We start from the raw sequence: 19,322 nt of genomic DNA, 5'->3' as shown, positions 1-19,322 counted from the left end.
CTGTTTTCCACAGTGGCTGTACCAACTGACATTCCTGCCAACAATGCAGGAGGGTTCCCTTTTCTCCAAACCCTCTCCAGCATTTGTTATCTGTAGACTTTTTAATGATGGTCATTCTGAGTGGTGTGAGGTGATACATTGTAGTTCTGATTTTCATTTCTCCAACAGTTAGTGATGTTGAGCATCTTTTCATGTGCCTATTGGCTACCTGTATGTCTTTGGAGAAATGTCTATTTAGGTTTTCTGCCCTTTTTTTAAATTGGGTTGTTTGTTTTTTTGTTATTGAGTTGTATGAACTGTTTGTATATTTTGGAAATTAAACCCTTGTCGGTCTCACTGTTTGCAAATATTTTCTTCCAGTCTGTAGGTTGTTTTTTCATTTTGTTTATGGTTTCCTTTGCTGTGCAAAAGCTTATAAATTTGATTAGGTCCCATTTGTTTACTTTTGCCTTTATTTCTATTGCCTTGGGAGTCTGACCTAAGAAAACATTGGTACGATTTATGTCAGAGAATGTTTTGCCTGTGTTCTCTTCTAGGAGTTTTATAGTGTCATGTCTTATATTTAAGTCATAAAAATAACATTTGGTGATAGGTTATGTAATTTTTGGAATGTAATTCTGAAGGTGTTCAAAGAATTAACTGAAACTGCTATAACAGAATTCCTTAAAGTTTCTTAGTATTGATACTTACATTATAAGGATGGAAAATAGGAACAGAATTGATGCCAAACCTGTTTTATGCTAATAAGTGTTATTTGTCCATAAACTAATTGAGGAAAAAAAGACTTCTAGTCATATCATTAAGATATGCATTTCAGGGACTTCCCTGGTGATGCAGTGGTTAAGAATCCACCTGCCAATGCAGGGGACATGGGTTCGATAAGATATTGAATATATCTTATCAATATCTTGGGATCTTCCTGGTCTGGGAAGATGCCATATGCCATGGAGCAACTAAGCTCGTGCGCCACAACTACAAAGTCTGCACTCTAGAGCCTGCAGGCCACAACTACTAAGCCCATGTGCCACAACTACTGAAGCCCATGTGCCAAGAGCCCGTGCTCCCCAACAAGAGAAGCCACCGCAATGAGAAGTCCGCGCACCGCAACGAAGAGTAGCCCCTGCTTGCCACAACTAGAGAAAGCCCGTGTGCAGCAATGAAGACCCAACACAGCCATATAAAATAAGATATGTATTTCAAATAAAATGTTGCTTTATGTTTATATACATATCAAAAATCAAAATAGAATTATTTTCATTGACTTTATACTAGTAAACGCTACAATAACTCCAACCAAAAGAAATGTTTAAATGTTGTCTTGTGTTCCTAAGAAATAAAATATTTTAATTTATATACATATTTTATTGCCAAGAAATATAACAGGTGGTCAACTAAGGACTTAAATATACTCCATTTTATAAAATTCTGGAAAGGAAGTGGAATAGAAATAAGAATTCGAGGAGAAACAGGATGCTGTAAAATTTATAACTGTTTATGCATTTTTGAATGGGTGACAGTGGGTCTCAAATCACTAAGGCATTTAGAGTCCACTGACTGACTATATTCAAAAGTAATATGGAAGTTTCATTCTAAAATATAATCTATAAGGTATCAGAAATTACATTCTTTGCAATTATTTAAACAAATTTTTTTAGAAATCATCTTAAAAATGTGAGCAATATACAGTTTTTCAAAATTATTTTGGGATGCATGTGAGCAAAAAACTTAGAAACGCAGGTTTTAAAGCATATCAGTGTAATAGTTACAAAAATATAGCAAATGTTAGAGACTGAAAAAATTAGGAGCTTAGTATTCAATCTATAAGGTCCATTTCATATTTTCAAATTGAAAGCTTTAGGATTTTGTCTGTGTGCCAAGTACAGACAATTTTTAAGCATATAATTTATTTAAAGATTAATCAAACGGTATCACCTAAGTAGCTTCTATCTATTAACCTATATTCTAAAATTTCGTGAATAAACTATTTAAATATAATTTTAAAATACAATGTTAATTAAGTTGATAAATACCTTATAATTTAGTACCCAGTACTATATAAGTTAGCATATAAAGATTTCTAAGGAAACATGGAGGTAAATATCAGGTGATAGCTATCAAAATTACAAGAAAAATGTGAAAAATTGAAAACTGTCATATTTTTATAAGCCTATATATGGCACAAAAGGCCTCAGTATACTTCAAAAAAATCATTTGCTAAAATGCAATAGTTCCTCATTCACTGACACTCATTTAAAATAGTGGCATTTTATTATAATAAACTCACTGAAAAAAGCTACATTCACTGCCCATGCCAAGTTAATTTCATTATATACTAAAAATAAACTAGTCCAGGAAACCATTCAGTCTGACTCATTAGAAAGGAACTTGATTGCAATATTTTTAACAGATTATTTCAACTACAAAAATTAATCTACGCAATTTCTGCTTATTTAAAAAACTGTCCACTTGAAAGTATTTAGGCTGTACTCACCATGAGAATGAAAGTGTCCATGTCCATGAGCGTGATCATGGCTATGTGCAGCACCATGTTTCAATTCATGACTATGGCAATGATCTCCATGGCCATGTGCCTGATCCAGAGCACCGTTAAAGAGGGAATGACTGTGTCCATGGCCTAAAAACAAAGAGTGTTAGAACAAAAGTTATGTAAAAATATATTATTTAATGGTTACAATAATATTGACATTAGTGAAAAGAATTAGCTCTAAAACCAGATTCGATTTACTTGTAGAAAGTGCTACAGATTCACTAAAACAATACTGAGTTTCTAGTATAAAGTACAGGAAGGAAATAAAAGCATGGAAGGAAGTAGATTTTCATTTGCAGTAGACTTTACTGGAGATGAAAATAAGTGAGAAGTACACAGAAATATTTAAAGAGATTAGACAATGTTGTTCATTCATTCATTTGGGACACATTATGTTACAGCATCATTCTAGGCACTAAGGATAAAGCAGTGAATAATACAAACAAAATCTTGGCCGAAACTTTGCCAAGTACTATTATACATACTAACAAAGATAAAACAATGCATGCATATGGTCACATTAAGACAGAGGCAGGGAAGCAGCTGCATTTGGTAAAAGGACCAGTAAAATTAAAGCAGGTAGAATCCTTAGGGGAAAAAAAGCACAAAATAGTGGGGAATCATTTCTCCATAGCAGACCTAAAAACTACTAAACCATCATAGAAACATCTTCTACAAACTATTCCAAAGCATAGAAAAAGACTGGATGTTACCTAATTCAAAAATATCACTTATATTTACATAAATACCAGAAAATCAAATTCAGCATTGCATTACATGAAAAATCATGAATAATGGAGAAATCAACTTCCAGAATGGTGGACAGAGGATGTGGGCAAACTAGCTCTCCTGAAACAACAAAAATATGTGGAACACAACTAAAAAATTTCAGAACTCTGACAATTAACCAAAACCACAAAAGGAACTGAAAATCATCTACCCAAGAAACTACCAAACCTCAGTAAGATAGTAGGGTCTTGATGTTTTAACTTGGGGCTATGCCATTCCACTTCCTGCCTCAGCTCAGTTGAGAATAGCCAAAAGCCAGCAGCTGTGCAGACAGTGAAGAGATCTAATTTCTTCTGAAGCACTGTTAAAAGCACCATGTCCAGAGCACAGTCAATATTTTGTCCAAACTTTCAGTTCCCTGAAAAAAATTTCTAATCTCAATGTGATAACTATCAGACTCAGAGTTCAGCTTTGAGAATTCAATAGCCATACACTGCAGGAAATGAATTAATCCAAGGATGTCATACAACAGAAATAAAAACTACAATAATATCAGCAACAACAAACTCTGAGAGGGTGAAGTAATCTGATCTCAGTGTCATTTTAATATAAAAGGTCCAGTTTTCAACAAAAAAATTATAAGACATGGAAAAAAAGAAGTATGCCATATATACAGGAGAAAAACCAGCCAAGAGAAAATACTCCTGAAGGGTACTCAGATTTTGAACTTAATAAACAAAAACTTTAGATCAGCTCTTATAAATATGATCAAAGAACTAAAGGAAACCATGTCTAAAGGATGAAAGTATAATAATGATGACTCATCAAGTAGAGAAAATTAACAAAGAAACAGAAATTATCTATCTATTAGAAAACCAAACAGAGGACTTCCCTGGTGGTGCAGTGGTTAAGAATCCACCAGCGGATGCAGGGGACACAGGTTCGAGCCCTGGTCCAGGAAGATCCCACATGCCACGGAGCAACTAAGCCCACGTGCCACAACTATTGAAGCCGGCATGCCTAGAGCCCGTACTTCGCAACAAGAGAAGCCACCACCATGAGAAGCCCGCGCACCGCAACTAAGAGTAGCCCCTGCTCGCCACAACTAGAGAAAGCCCGTGTGCAGCAATGAAGACCCAACACGGCCAAAAGTAAATAAATAAAATAAATTTTAAAAAAAAGAAAAGAAAAGAAAACCAAACAGAAACCCTGGAGTTAAAAAAAATAATAACTAAGATAAAATATCCACTTTAGAAGGGCTCAACCACAGATCTGGGCTGCAACAACAGCAAACTTGAAGATGGATCAATAGAGATTATCCACTCTGAAAAGCAGGGAAAGAAAAGAAAATCAAGAAAAATGAACCTTAGAGACCTGTGAAAACATCAAGTGTACCAATTAAGTATAAAGGGAGTCTCAAAGAGAGAAGAGAAAGAGAAAGAGAAAAAGTATCTGAAGAAATAATGGCTGGAAACTCCCCGAATTTGATGAAAAATATTATCTACACATTCAAGAAGCTCAGGAAACTCCAAGTAGAATAAACTCAAATAGAGCCATATCTAAAGACATTGCAGTCAAATGGATGAACATCAAAAAGAAATCTTGAAACTTGAATAGCAAGATAAAAATGACTTATCACATACAAGGGAACTTGAACAAGATGAAATGCTGACTTCACCACAAAATCATGGAGGCCAAAAGACAATAGGATGACAAAACTAAAATAAAAAAAGACTCAACCAAGAATTCTAAATTCAACTAAAGTCTCCTTTAAATATAAGGAAAAATTAGACATTTCCACATAAACTGAAGTATTCCCTACAAATGAAATGAAAGGACACTTAAACAGTAACTCAAATCCACTCAAAAAAATAAAGAACACCAGTAAAGGTAATTACGAAAGAGAGGATAAACATATTTTTTTATTTGTAACTTGTTTCTTCTCCTATACATTTTATTGGGTTGGCCAAAAAGTTCGTTCAGGTTTGTCCATAACATCTTACAGAAAAACCCGAATAGACTTTTTGGCCAATCCAATAAAAGACAACTGCATAAAGCAATAATTATAAAACTGTATCGATGGGCTTAAAACATAAAACGTGTAATTCATCTGACAATAATAGTACAAAGAAGAGAGGTGGGGATCAAGGTATATCAAAGTTTTTGTGTATTATTAAATTACTATTAATCTGAATTATTAAGTTACTATTAATCTGTTTTAAGTTAAGATGATACTTGTAATCCCCAGGGCAACAGTTAAGAAAATAACTAAAAAATATACAGTAAAAGAAAGAAGAGAATTAAAAAGGTACACTAAAAAATATCTATTTAATTTAAAAGACAAGAATCGAGGAACAGAGTAACAAAAAGGACAAAAGATACAGACAACAAATATTAAAATGGCACATGTAAATCCTACCTTAGTAGTAATTACATGAAATGTAAATTTTTAAAAAACCCCAATCAAAAGGCAGAGGTTGTCAGAATGGATTTAAAAAAAAATGATCCAGCTGTATTCTGTCAGCAAATTCTAGATTCAAAGACACAAATAAGTTGCAAGTAAAAGGACAGAAAGGGGCTTCCCTGGTGGCGCAGTGGTTGAGAGTCCGCCTGCCGATGCAGGGAACGCGGGTTTGTGCCCCGGTCCAGGAAGATCCCACATGCCGTGGAGCGGCTGGGCCCGTGAGCCATGGCCGCTGAGCCTGCGCGTCCAGAGCCTGTGCTCCGCAACGGGAGAGGCTGCAACAGTGAGAGGCCCTCGTACCGCAAAAAAAGGACAGAAAGAAAAGTATACCAATACCATGCATTATGGCGTGCGTGTGCCATAATGGCTATCATAATACAATAAGCTAGAATTTATTGTGAGAGAAAAAGAACATCTTATATAACAAGTTCAACCCCTCAGGAAGATATCCCACAGTTATAGAAATATATGAACTGAACAACATACCTCCAAAATACATAAAGCAAAAACTAAAAAAATTAACTGGGAAAATAAACAACAATAGTTGAAGACTTCAATACCCTACTTTCAATAATGAGTAGATAACTAGGCAGAAGCTCAACAAGGAAACGGAAGATTGAGCAACTATGAACAAATCAGACTTAACAGACAGCTACAGAACACCCCACCTAACAGCAGAATACATACTCTTCTCACATGCACAAGGAAGAGTCTCCAGGAGAGACCAAGTGCTAGGTCATAAAACAAGACTCAACAAAACTTTTAAAATTTGAAATGATAAAAAGTATGTCATCTGATCACAATGAAATTAAATCAAAAATCAACAACAGAAGAAAATTAGGGAAATTCACAAATATGAAAAAAATCAAAAAACACACCCCTGAATAAATAATGGATCAAAGAAGAAATCAGAAGGGAAATTTAAAAATACTTTGAGATGAACAAAAATGAAAACATGACATACCCAAACTTACATTATAGCAATGCTTAGAAAAAAATGTTTAGTTATTATGCCTGTGCTAAAAAAAAAAAAAAAAAATCAAATCAATAATCTAATCTTCCACCTTAAAAAAATTAGAAAAAGAAGAAAAAAATTAAACCCAAAAGCAAGGAGAAGAAAGTGCGTAATAAATATTACAGCAGAAATAAAATGAAATGAAGACAAGAAAACCAATGGAGAAAAACCAACAAAACCAAAGGGAAGAATAACTAGACTGACCAAGAAAAAAAAAGAGAGAAGGCATAAATTCCTAAAATCACTGCTGATCTTATGAGAAAAAAAAGGCATACTTTTAAATACATATCTATAAACAATAATAAGTTATTTAGATGAAATGGACAAATTCCTAGAAACACACAAACTGCTGAAACTGACTCAATAGGAAACACAAATCATAATAGACCTATAACAAGCAAAAAAACTGAATAATTTTAGAACCACCAACAAAGAAAAGCCCAGGATTCACAAGTAAATTCTGCCAAACATTTAAAAAGTACCGCTACTTCACAAACTCTCCCCTACCTATGTCCTCCAAATAACAGAAGAGAAAGGAACATTTCCCAACTCATTATATAAGGCCAGTATTACCCTGATACCAACACCAGCCAAAGATATCAAAAGAAAACTACAGACAAATATCCCTTAAGAATATAAACACGAAAGTCCTCAACAAAATGCTAACAAATCAAATCTAGCAATATGTCAAAAGGATTATAAACCATGGCCAAATGGGATTTATCCTAAGAATGCAAAGGTGCTTTAATATCTGAAAATCAAGCAATGTAATATACCATATTAATAGAATAAAGGGTAAAACCCAACTGATCATCTTCAAAAATAAAGAAAAAAATCACTAATAAAATCCGATACCCTTCCATGATGAAAACGCCCAGTAAACTAGGAATAAAAAGAAAACTTCCTCAATCTAAAGGGCATTTCTGAAAAACCCATAGCTAACACAGCTAAAGTCATCTTTAATAAAGAAAGATTGAATGCTTTCACCCTAAAATCAGGAAAAAGAAAATGTCCATTCTCACTACTTCTATTTAACACTGTAGGATCTGGCCAGGGCATTTAGACAAGTTATAAAAAAAGGCATTCAGATTGGCATTCATCTGGGCCTTCAGCAAGTCACAGTAGTAACATCAAAGATCACTGATCACAGATCATAACAAACATAATAATAATGAAAAAGGTTGATATATTGCAAGAATTACCAAAATGAGACACAGAGACATGAAGTAAGCAAATGGTGTTGGAAAAATAGTGCTGATAGGTTTGATGCAAGGTTGCCACAAACCTTCAATTTGTAAAAAAATGCAAAATCTGCAAAGCTCAATAAAATAAGGTATGCTTGTATTTAGAAAATTCTAAAGAATCTACCAAAAACCTGTTAGAATAATGAGCTATTTCAGCAATGTGGCAGGACACAATATCAATATACAAAAATGAGCTGTATCCCTTATCCCATTTTGCAATCCAAAGAAAACAATCCCACTGATAATGGCAGGCAAAAAAAAAGAAGCCCTACAAGTAAAGTTAACAAAAGAAGTGTGAGACTTGTACCCTAACAACTACAAAACACTGTTGCAAGAAACCAAAGAAGCTACAAATAAATGGAAAGGCATCCCATGTTCATGGATCAGGAGACTTAACATTGTTAAGATGACAATAATTCCCAAAATGACCTACAGATTCAGTACAATTCCTATCAAAACCCCAGCTGCCTTTTTTTTGGGCAGAAATTGACAAACTGATCCTAAAATTTATATGGAAATGCAAGAAGAGACCCAGAGTAGCCAAAACAACCTTAAAAAAGAATAAAGTTGGACAATTCACATGTTCCAATTTCAAAATGTACCCCAAAGCTACCTTAATCAAGACTGTGTGGTTCTAGCCCTAAGGACAGACATATAGGTCCATGAAACAGAATTGAGAGTCCAGAAGTAAACTCTCAATTGATTGTTGACAAGGGTGCCAAGACAATTCAACAAAGAAAAAAACAATCTTTTAGCAAATTCTATTGAGAAAAGCAGACATTTATATACAAGAAAATGACATTGGACCCAGACGTCACACCATACACAAAATTGACACAAAATGGATCACAGACCTAAATTTTAACCCTCAAATTTAAGGACGGTTCCTCATGAGAAAATCTATCAATGTAATTACTAATTTTAAATTAACTAAAGCAGGAAAAAAAATGATTACTTCAATAGATGCAGAAAAAAAAGAAATAGGGCTTCCCTGGTGGTGCAGTGGTTGAGAGTCCGCCTGCTGATGCAGAGGACATGGGTTCGTGCTCAGGTCTGGGAAGATCCCACATGCTGCGGAGCGGCTGGGCCCGTGAGCCATGGCTGCTGAGCCTGCGCATCCGGAGCCTGTGCTCCACAACAGGAGAGGCCACAACAGTGAGAGGCCCGTGTACCGCAAAAACAAAAAAAGAAAAGAAAAATAAAGAAATATCCTTAACTTGATAAACCAGTTTTATCAGAAACAGACCACAAACATCAGACCCAATGGTAAAACTTTAGCAGCGTTCTTTTATTAAAGCAATGGTTCTGAACTTTTACTGCACACTAAAGTTGACTGGAGAGCTTCAAAACATGCTGATGTTTGGGTCTCTTCCTCCAGAGATTCTGATGTAAATATTCTGGGATTAAACCTGGGCATCAACGTTTCTTTAAAAGCTACCCAGGTGATTATCCAGGTTGACACAATGATATAAGCTATAAGTATTTCTAATGAACATTGTTCTAGAGGTCCTGGCTATGTAATTAAGACAAGCAGGAATAATTGTTTTCATTCTTAATAGTGAGAAAAACTTTTCAAATACCTAAAAATGAACCAAATGAAAACTATAAAGATCTTTATTAAAGTGCCTAAGACAATTTAATAAAGGACTCAGAATATAAGATGTTAATTCTCTGCAATAAACATAAAGACAATGCATTCCCAATCAAATCCCAAAAAGATTTTTCATAAAACTTGACTAGCTGATGAAAAATACCAAATGAGCAAGACAGGCCCAAACAACTTTGGAGGGAAAAAAAAGAGAGAGAGAGAGAGATGGGATTAACCCTACCAGATATTAAAACATAAAGTTTACAGCAATTATTCCAGTGTGATAGTGGGGTGGCCAAAAATAAACAGGCCAGATCTGATACATAAAGCAATTTAATATAGGGTAAAAGTGTCCTTTTATATCAATGATGTAAAGAGCAGATTAATAAATGGTGCTTAGAAAACTGCTTATTCATTCACACCGAGAAAAAAAAGTCCTAACTCACCCCATCACAAAAATAAATTACATACAGATGAAGGACCAAAGTCGATGGGAAAAAACCATAAAACCGAAGTTTTCACAGTATTAAATAATAAGAGAATACGTTTATGACCCAGGGACAGAAAATTCCTTAAACAAAGCAGAAAACATACCACAAAATATATGACAGAAAAACTAGACTATACCCAAATTAAAAACCCCTATATAAAAGCTTAAATAGACAAGCCATAGACTGGGAAAAGATATTTGCAACACATAAAACAAAGAATTAATATACAAAATATATTAAAAATGCTTGTAAGGGGATTAACAATAAGAAAAACAGGCAAAAAAAAAAAAGCGGGGGGGGACAATTCCAGAAAAGGAAAAAATCTGAATGGCCTAAAAACATACAGAAAGATTTTCAACCACACTACTAGGCAAAGAAATACCAAATAAAATGATACCATTTTTATCAAAATATCACCAAAATGGTTTTAAACCCATAATATTAAGTTCTGATATGGGTGAGAGAATACTAGTACTTGAATTTTTTGCTGGGGTAAAAGGGAATGAGTCATTTGGAGGGCAAATTGCTAACATCTATTGAAACTAAAAACTAGATATCCTGTGTTCCAGCAATTCTACTCATATTCCAGCAGACTGCAATTCAAAGAACTTTCTGTGATGATGGAAATCTTCTACATTTGCTGTCCAAATGGTAGCCCTATGTGACTACTGAGCACTTGAAATGTAATTAGTATAACTGAGGAACTGAATTCTTAATTTTATTAAATTTAATTAACCATAATGTGAAGTTAAATAGTCACATGTGACTAATGACTACTGCATAGGATAGCACAGCTTTGGAAAAACACTTGCATGTGTTCACAAGGATATGCTTCATATGGAACTGCGAAAAACAAGAAACAACTTAAATCCATAGAAGACTGGTTAAATAAACCATGGTAACCCACACCATGGAGTTTTGTGTTTCTGTTAACAAGAGAAGGTACACTGATGGATACCAGGTGGAAGGATCTCAAAGACAGATTGTATGATAAATTTCATACCCCCATACACTGTAACTTTTTAGTAACTAGATTTATACTGTGGTTTTGATATTTGTTTGTTTTATATAAATGATATCATACTAAACAGATGAGCTACAGAGGTCTGGAAGTATCCACACCAAGCTGATAACATGTACAACTCTGAGAAGCCACTAAGAGGGAGGGACATGGAGAAGCGGGAAGAATTGTTCAGGAAGACATTAATATGAGTCTATTAACATATTACTTTCTTTATTAAAAGTCAGTATAGTAAGTTAAACTTTAAAAATTATCAATTTTCAAAAGTGACTATGACAGAAACCAGAAATGAAGAAACAAAGGGTTCTAACCATCATACCAGAGCCATGAGAATGTCCATGACCTCCATGCTTGAAAACAAATATTCCTACTAGGTTTACCAAAAACCCAAGAATTGAAACAAGAAGCAGTCTCTCATGGTGTACATCTGGAGGGGCTAATGCTCTCTAGAAAATACAGAATACAAACAAATTGCATTGATATAATTTCTGACTGATCAACTGGTAAATTTTTTTAAATTTTTAGTTATTTTCAGAATTAAAATCACTCCAAAATTATCTGCCAAAACAGCTAATAAAAATAAAACCATTGCTCACATACTGTAGAAAAGGTAAGTTACTATTCTTAAATAAATACATTTAAAAGCATGAACATTTGGACTAAAACCATCCTTCTTCAGAATCTTAAAATACTGTCATTAATTTTCAGTTGATTAATCTTTAAATTTTCTCTTTACTTGTTTTAATATACAAAACATTCAAGATTCATTGGCAAAATCCTCACATTCTATCTTAAGAACTCTTCCAACAGACCTCACTACAGGGACTGTGTGTTTACTTTTCATAAAGTGTCAACACTTCATTCACAGCTTGTAAAGCACTATTATTTGTTTTCAATTTGAAGTAGTTTCACATATAATTTTTTCAATTACTTTATAAGTTCCTCCTGTACACACATAATATTTTATCTAATCCAAGACTGGCCTCAATAAATAATGATAGTGTGAAAAATAGCTCTATTACAAGTATCTTTAGTTAGTAAACATTTTCATTATAGAAACATAATTTACTGACTCTAATTATTATCTACTATACCTCAATTCCTTCTGAGAAAATAAAAAAAGCAGTGAAGATCAAAAACAGGCCGTTGACAAAACCAGCCAGAACTTCTGCTCTAACATACCTAAAGAAGAGCAAACAACTGAATTAAGTTATTTCTTAAAAATCAAATCACAAATTCACATATATTCAGAGGTCCTAAACCATACTATATGGTTATAAGCAGCCAACAAAGTCCCAGTGTTTATAGTATGTTTTATTGTACATATAGCATAAAATTGAGAAAATAAATTTATTATGAGTTATATTTAACAGCAGAATGCCATAAAATATATAGATTTCTACAAAAGACCTTTTTAGAGTAAGTAGGTTTAGACAGACCTTTCACAGAAATGTAAATCTCAAGCTGCCAGTGGAGAAGGAAGGACAGGACAAGATAAGTGGGCAAAGAAGGAAGGATACAAAGATAAAAAGTAGAAGAAGAGACCTTGAAAAAGGGGTTTTTATAACTTGTTAATTCCTTCTTTTCTAAGAACTCCTTATGCCTTCTGCTTTGTGCCTTTCAGCTTTCAAATCTTTGGCAAGGGGAGCTTTGACTGAAGGAAAACATAATTATTTCTGAATTATCCCAGAGACAACTTCAGATTTATATTTCTATCACTCTTCTTCTAAGATTAATAAATTTAACAAAAACTTTTCAATTCTAGCTTCACATAATGCTAATTAAACTATTTTTAAAATACCTCTCTTTTTCTCCATGGGCTTCTGAAGCTTTCTGCTTCCTACCTGTGTGAAGCATTGGGGAAAGTTTTTATTTTTCCATGACGTATATTTGGCTTAGTTAAAGTCATTAAAACAACTTTAACTTGGCAGTTTTACATGTTCAGACATTATTTAAAGGGTGCTGACAGCAATTAATGACTCTGGTTCTTGAACAATGTAACAGGAACATCAAAAAGCTAGACTTCCTAGCTTTCTATGTTAATTTCTAGATAATACAATTTTCACTGCAAAAAATATTTTTAAAGAGAAAAAACTCTTTAAAATATACTCCATATGGTTATGTTGAAGCTTGTCTGTTAAGTACATTCCAACATAGTGTATATTTCTACACTCAGAAATACTGCATATGTCTACCTTCTAATACATATATGTGAATTAAATTAATATCTTATTTGTCAAAGTAAACACTTTTTTTTCATTAAATTCAAAGAATTCACTGCCTGCTTTCCACAATCCACACTTAGGAATTTATCTAATATATCAACAGTGTTACTGTCCAAGAAATAAAAAACACTTTCTTTTAACCCACCCTTCTAATCCCATAGCTAATGCTTGATGGAAAGCCTTTTGTCCTTGAGTTCCATTAGATTTCAAGATCAAAGGCAGGATTGTTTTTCAGGCATCTTTTTGTCCCTAATGCTTAGCTTAGTAGGTGCTCCATAAATTCTGATAAATTGTTGGGCTAAAGTGATTTTAATTAGGTTTAATATATTTGCTAAAGTTGACTGCAGGATTAAAATGAAAAACTTGTGAAATCTAGACACACTTGCTTTTCCAAACACACTGTGTTTACCTGAACAGACTGAGTCTTGGAATTAAAACATACGATCCATGAATGTGCTATTGACTATTTAGTATGATGGTATGTGGATTCTTTAGCCAGGGAGAAAAAGATACAAATATATGTACATATGTATATAAGCATGCACATATGCATCTATCTACCTATCAGATATGTATTACTTTTTTTTTTTTTTTTTTTTTTTTGCGGTACTTGGGCCTCTCACTGTTGTGGCCACTCCCGTTGCGGAGCACAGGCTCCAGACGCGCAGGATCAGCAGCCGTGGCTCACGGGCCCAGCCACTCCGCAGCACGTGGGATCCTCCCGGACCAGGGCACGAACCCGCGTCCCCTGCATCAGCAGGCGGACTCCCAACCACTGCACCACCAGGGAAGCCCCAGATATGTATTACTTTTATTCTAGCTTTGCTATTTCAAAATTAGGAGTGTGACAATACACAGAGATGACTTTACATAAAAAAAATACTGAAAAGTTTTTGCTGCCTTTCAGATTCTGCCTATGGTTTCTACTATTGCAGTCAGCCTGCTATTCTGATCATACTGAGTTAGGGGTTTGGGGACTCATCACTGGCTTAGCCTACTCAGTGTAATTCTGTTATACTGGCACCTACATTTACTGCTGCTACTTACTACTATAGCAATTACTAATAGTTTCAAATGTTACATCAGCTTTTTTCCCCTAATTTTTCCCTTCTCAAAAGAAAAAAAAGCAAATAAGGAGAAGACAGGATAAACAAATTTAAAAATGTCAAGAATATTACTCTCGTATATTTTAGTTAAAGTTGAATCAGTAAAACCTGCTATGGTACTGAAGGTATTCAAAGCTATTTCTAAAAACTATCTTATACCAGGAGATTATGCATTCTAAATAGAAAACAATAGATACCCTAAGAATTAAGGAATTGAGGAAAATTCTTATAGTTAGTTACTGTCTATCCAGGAAGATTGCTTAATAAGATACTCTAATTAGATATTTTTATGTAAAATATATATGAATTACTAATTTTCCAACACAAAATTATAACTTCACATACAACCTTTAGTAATTCAAAATATACTTAAGAGTCTTTTGATTATACAATACCATGGAATAGGTTCTTTTCTGAGCTTTTGAGCTGTTTGGATTTATAAATAAACAGGATCTCTTGCTCTATAAATATAACATAATACTATTTTTTGTCTCACTTTTTATAATGTTACAAGTAATCATATCACTTGGGTTATACCCCAAATCAGCAAGTCCTGTCACAGAATTTCACATATCTCTCTTTTAGCACTTGTCACACAATGTATAGTTATCACAGGATTTTTACAGAACTGTTTCCCCATCAGACCACAAGCTCCTCCGAGGCAGACATCCTATCTTATTCATTTTTATATCATTACAAGTAGCAAAGTATTCAAATCATATTGGGCCCTCGATAAACATCTGAAGAGAACAAGAGCACGTGCAAGGAGCAGAGAGTGTGTAATTACTCAAGAACAAAAGCAAAGCTAGAAAGAAAGAGGAAGTAGTAGGGGAGCACCAGTAGAAAAGAGAACCAGGGGCACAAGAAACAGTGCATGTAAGAGGGTGGATGTGAACGGAAGAGAGAGAATGAGAGGAACTGCACAGGAAAGAAAGTGCACAGGGAAGGAGAATCAGGGAAAGAAAGAAAGAGAGCCTGGGAAAGGGAGAGGAGAAAAAACAACAACTACAGCTGAAGAGGTTAAGGGGTGGGGAAGATGGGATGAGAAAGAGTCAGCGATACAGTGCTACAGCATAGAGGAAGAGTAGGAGAAAGCAAAGAATAAGAGAAAAGAAGAGAGGGAGGGAGAAAGGGAGAATGGAGAGTAGAAGGGAGAGGGAGAGAAAAAGACCATGAGCACAGACCCAAGTAACTAGAAAGAAAGAACAGGAAAGGAGAGAAGGGAGTTTAGAAGTAAAAGGGAGAGAATTAGTATGAGTATGGGGAGACAAATGAGAGATGGAGTGAAAACAGGAAAGACAGCAAAGAAAGGAGGGAGTGCAAGACAGCACTCACAAGGGAAAGCGAGGGGAGGGGAAGAGACAGGGCAATAGTCAATAAGTAAGCAGGTTGGGGGGGAGCAGGAACGAGAAAGTGGGTGGGAGAGAGAAAGAGAAAGAGAATATTAGTTTTGAGCGCTACTTATTTACACATAAATATAATTACATTGTAAAACAGTCTATGAGCTCAAAAAAAGAGAGAACACTCAGGCAGAGTAAATCAAATAATAGAAACTCCATTGCTGCTCCCAATCAGAGATGGCAAAAAGCAAACTCTGCCTCTAACGTTACTAGGCTCAGAAGTGAGACCAGCCCCTTCGGCATAAAAACACTTTCCAAATATTTAGTTAATTGTACATATTCAGCAAAAGTAGGGGAAATACTTTACATAAAAGCAGAGCTGAAGACAATAAGTAAACAAAATATCAACCAAAAAAGAAAACTAAAGAAACATGACCATTTTCATATACTGAAACTTTCTCTTTTTCCTCTTTCTTCAAAAAAACACAAAACCAAAAAAATAGATTAAGAGTTGAGAAATTTCCCTATCTAGTAACAATCTCACCTGAAAATTTTTGGCAAAATCAAGATGCAAGAGAACTCAGATGCAAAAAAAAAAAAGTACACATTGTAGATTCCAATTATATATTGTCCAAAAACAGGCAAAAGTCACCTATGGAGTTAGGAAAGCGGGAAAGTGAGTGTTAAAGAACTAGAAGGAGGCATGAGGGGTTTTCAAGGGTTCAAGTTAGACAATGTATTCAATTGTGAAAATTCATTGAGCTTGAGTTTTATATATTATTTTCTGTATTTCTTATACTTCAATAAAAATGTTTTTTAAAAGTCTTACCCATAAGAGAAAGCATCATTATCTCTCCATTTTGAAATAACGGACGCTGCCAATCCAGCCAAAATAGCAGTGCTATCGAAAAACATGTGAAAAGAGTCGGAAATCAAACCTAAGCTGGAAAAGAACAAACACATTGGCATATTATAATAATAACCAAATAGTAGTCATCCTTTTCTAAAAATCTAAGATCCAGCCTCTGCTCATCAAGAACTAATCTTCTGAAAAGACAACATTAAAATATGATATATTGAAAAACATTAAAGATAATTTTTAAGCATCAAAGAAGAAACCCTCATACCCCTTGCCAAAGGAAAAGCCCAGCTGCTACTGAAAGAAGGATAGGCATCTGTCCGCCCTCTGATGACTAGCTAAGGTCAGCTGTCACTGAAAGAGAAACAGAAAAAAAAGCCATCTGCTACCGGGGGCAAGGCTAAAGCCAGCTTGGGCCCTGGATCTTACACTGATACAAAGCAAAGGTCTGCTGTTGGAAGAGGTGCAGGACCCTTGCTCCTTTTCTTGATACACGGCTGCGGGGAGGGGTGGGGAAAGGGGCAGGAACATTAATAACACCCACTCTGACACTCAGGGGGAAAGGGCCTACCTAATGTTGAGGCTGCAACAGGAGAATGAAATATTCATTCCCCCACTTCCCCACCCAAAGCCTTGCCTAAAGTAAAAGACAACAGCAATCTACCTCTGAGAGTAAAGCAAGAGCATGGAGAGACTCCCTTGTGGCACAGGTATGCAGGGCTTGCTGAAAACTGAGAGTGAAACAAGAACACTGAGAAAACCCTCCAGTACTCAAAATCCTACACTAAGCACAAAGTGGTAGAAGCCTCTGGAAAAATGTGACATCTGTGGCTTGTTGACATTAACTACCAATATACCACAACACAAAAGCCCAGCTCAACTATTGATCAGATAAGTTCAAAACCCCCATGCTGACAAAACAAAACAAAACAAAACAAAAAGGGCGTGCACGTTTCTGGGCACAAATATTACTAACCTCAGTCTCTATTACTCTTTAAACATAATAGGCAGCACTCAATAAATATTTATAAGGCATATAACAAGATCAAGGAAACAAAATAATAAGACCCATTGTTAAGAGCTGAAACAGTCAACAGAATCAGAAGCAGAAAAGTCCCAGAGATTAGATTGTAATAGGGGCTTTAAAACAAATATGATTAATATGTTAAAGGACGTGGTACAAAGCTGGAGAAAATTTATGAATGAACAGGGACTTTCCACAGAGATAGAAACTATAAAATAATCAAATGGAAGTGATAAAAACTTATAAAATATCATAGTATTAAAGATTAAAAATAATATACATGGGCTTCTGAGCAGACAGGACACAGAGAGAAAGCATCAGGTCAAAACAAATTATCCTAAGTAAAACACAAAGAAGAAAAGGAATGAAAAAGAAAAAAAAATAAAAAAGAACATTCAAAACCTATCAAACAGACTAAAATACAGGTATTTGGATTCTCAGCAATAGAGAAGAAAGAATAGGGTAGAAAGAGCATTTAAAGAGAAAATGTTTGAAGAGTTTCCCAAAATTAATGAAAAACAAAAACAAATCACATATCCAAGAAGCTTAATGAAGTACCAGCAAGGGAAAAACCCTACATACCTCACAAATTGCTGAACACCCAACAGAAAGAGAAAATCTTGAAAACAACCAAAAAAAAGAAAGAAAGAAAAATTGGATACAGAAAAACAAAGATAAGATTAATAGCATATTTTGCATCAGAAACTACTCAAGGCAGAAGGCAGTGAAGCAATGTCTTTAAAGTATTGAAAGAAAAAAAAAGCGTCAACCTAAAATTCTATATCTAGCAAAATATCTTTCAAAAATGAAGATAAAATAGATTTTTAATACAACCAAAACAGAGAGAATTCACTGCCAGCAGATCTGAACTACAAGAATAAAAAGTTCTTTAAGTCCAATATGATACCAGATGGAAACTTAGCCTTGTATGATGATCACTGAAAATGATAAATAGGTGTAAAAATATTAAAAATAACTTTATTTTAGTATCTTTAAAAGATAATTGAGAATAGAAGAAAAGAGGAAAAAACAATAACCAAAAATTGGTTCTTTGGAAATATCAGTAAAATTCACAACCTTTAAATAAACTGACCAAGAAAAAAGAGAAAGGGCTCAAAGTACTAAAATCAGCAATGAAAGTGAGATACTACTACTGACTTTATAGAAATAAGAAGGATTATAAGAAAATACTATGAACAACTAAATATAAACCAATAAATTAGATAACTTAGATGAAATAAACAAATTCCTAGAAACAATCTAGCAAAACTGGGTCAAAAAAAAATCTAAATAGATTTATAACAAGGAAACAGATTAAATTAATAATTTTAAAACTTTCAACAAAGAAAAGCCCAGGCCCAGATGGCTTCACTGATAAATCCTACCAAACATTTAAAGAACAATAAATATCAATCCCTGGGCTTCCCTGGTGGCGCAGTGGTTGAGAGTCCGCCTGCTGATGCAGGGGACGCGGGTTCGTGCCCTGGTCCAGGAGGATCCCACGTGTCGCGGAGCAGCTGGGCCCGTGAGCCATGGCCGCTGAGCCTGCGTGTCCGGAGCCTGTGCTCCACAACAGGAGAGGCCACAGCAGTGAGAGGCCTGCATACCGCAAAAAAAAAAAAAAAATTCAATCCCTTACAAACTCTTCCAAAAAGCAAAAGATGAAGG

At 34.7% G+C, this 19,322-nt stretch overlaps 1 protein-coding gene across 1 annotated transcript in view; it reads right to left on the bottom strand.

The window, feature by feature from the left end:
• SLC30A7 (solute carrier family 30 member 7) overlaps positions 1–19,322 on the bottom strand; it is a 76,316-nt gene that overhangs the window by 45,883 nt on the left and 11,111 nt on the right. Inside the window, exons 3-6 of the mRNA XM_065873730.1 lie at positions 16,601–16,714; positions 12,195–12,282; positions 11,420–11,546; positions 2,492–2,635 (exon numbers count right to left, since the gene is read on the bottom strand). Coding sequence (XP_065729802.1) covers positions 2,492–2,635; positions 11,420–11,546; positions 12,195–12,282; positions 16,601–16,714 — 473 coding nt within the window. The remainder of the gene's footprint in view (positions 1–2,491; positions 2,636–11,419; positions 11,547–12,194; positions 12,283–16,600; positions 16,715–19,322) is intronic.

Source organism: Phocoena phocoena, chromosome 1 (assembly GCF_963924675.1).
Source record: "Phocoena phocoena chromosome 1, mPhoPho1.1, whole genome shotgun sequence".
Lineage (NCBI taxonomy): Eukaryota > Metazoa > Chordata > Mammalia > Artiodactyla > Phocoenidae > Phocoena > Phocoena phocoena.
Note: the sequence above shows the minus strand (reverse complement) of the source record. Positions and strands in the feature narration are given on the sequence as shown.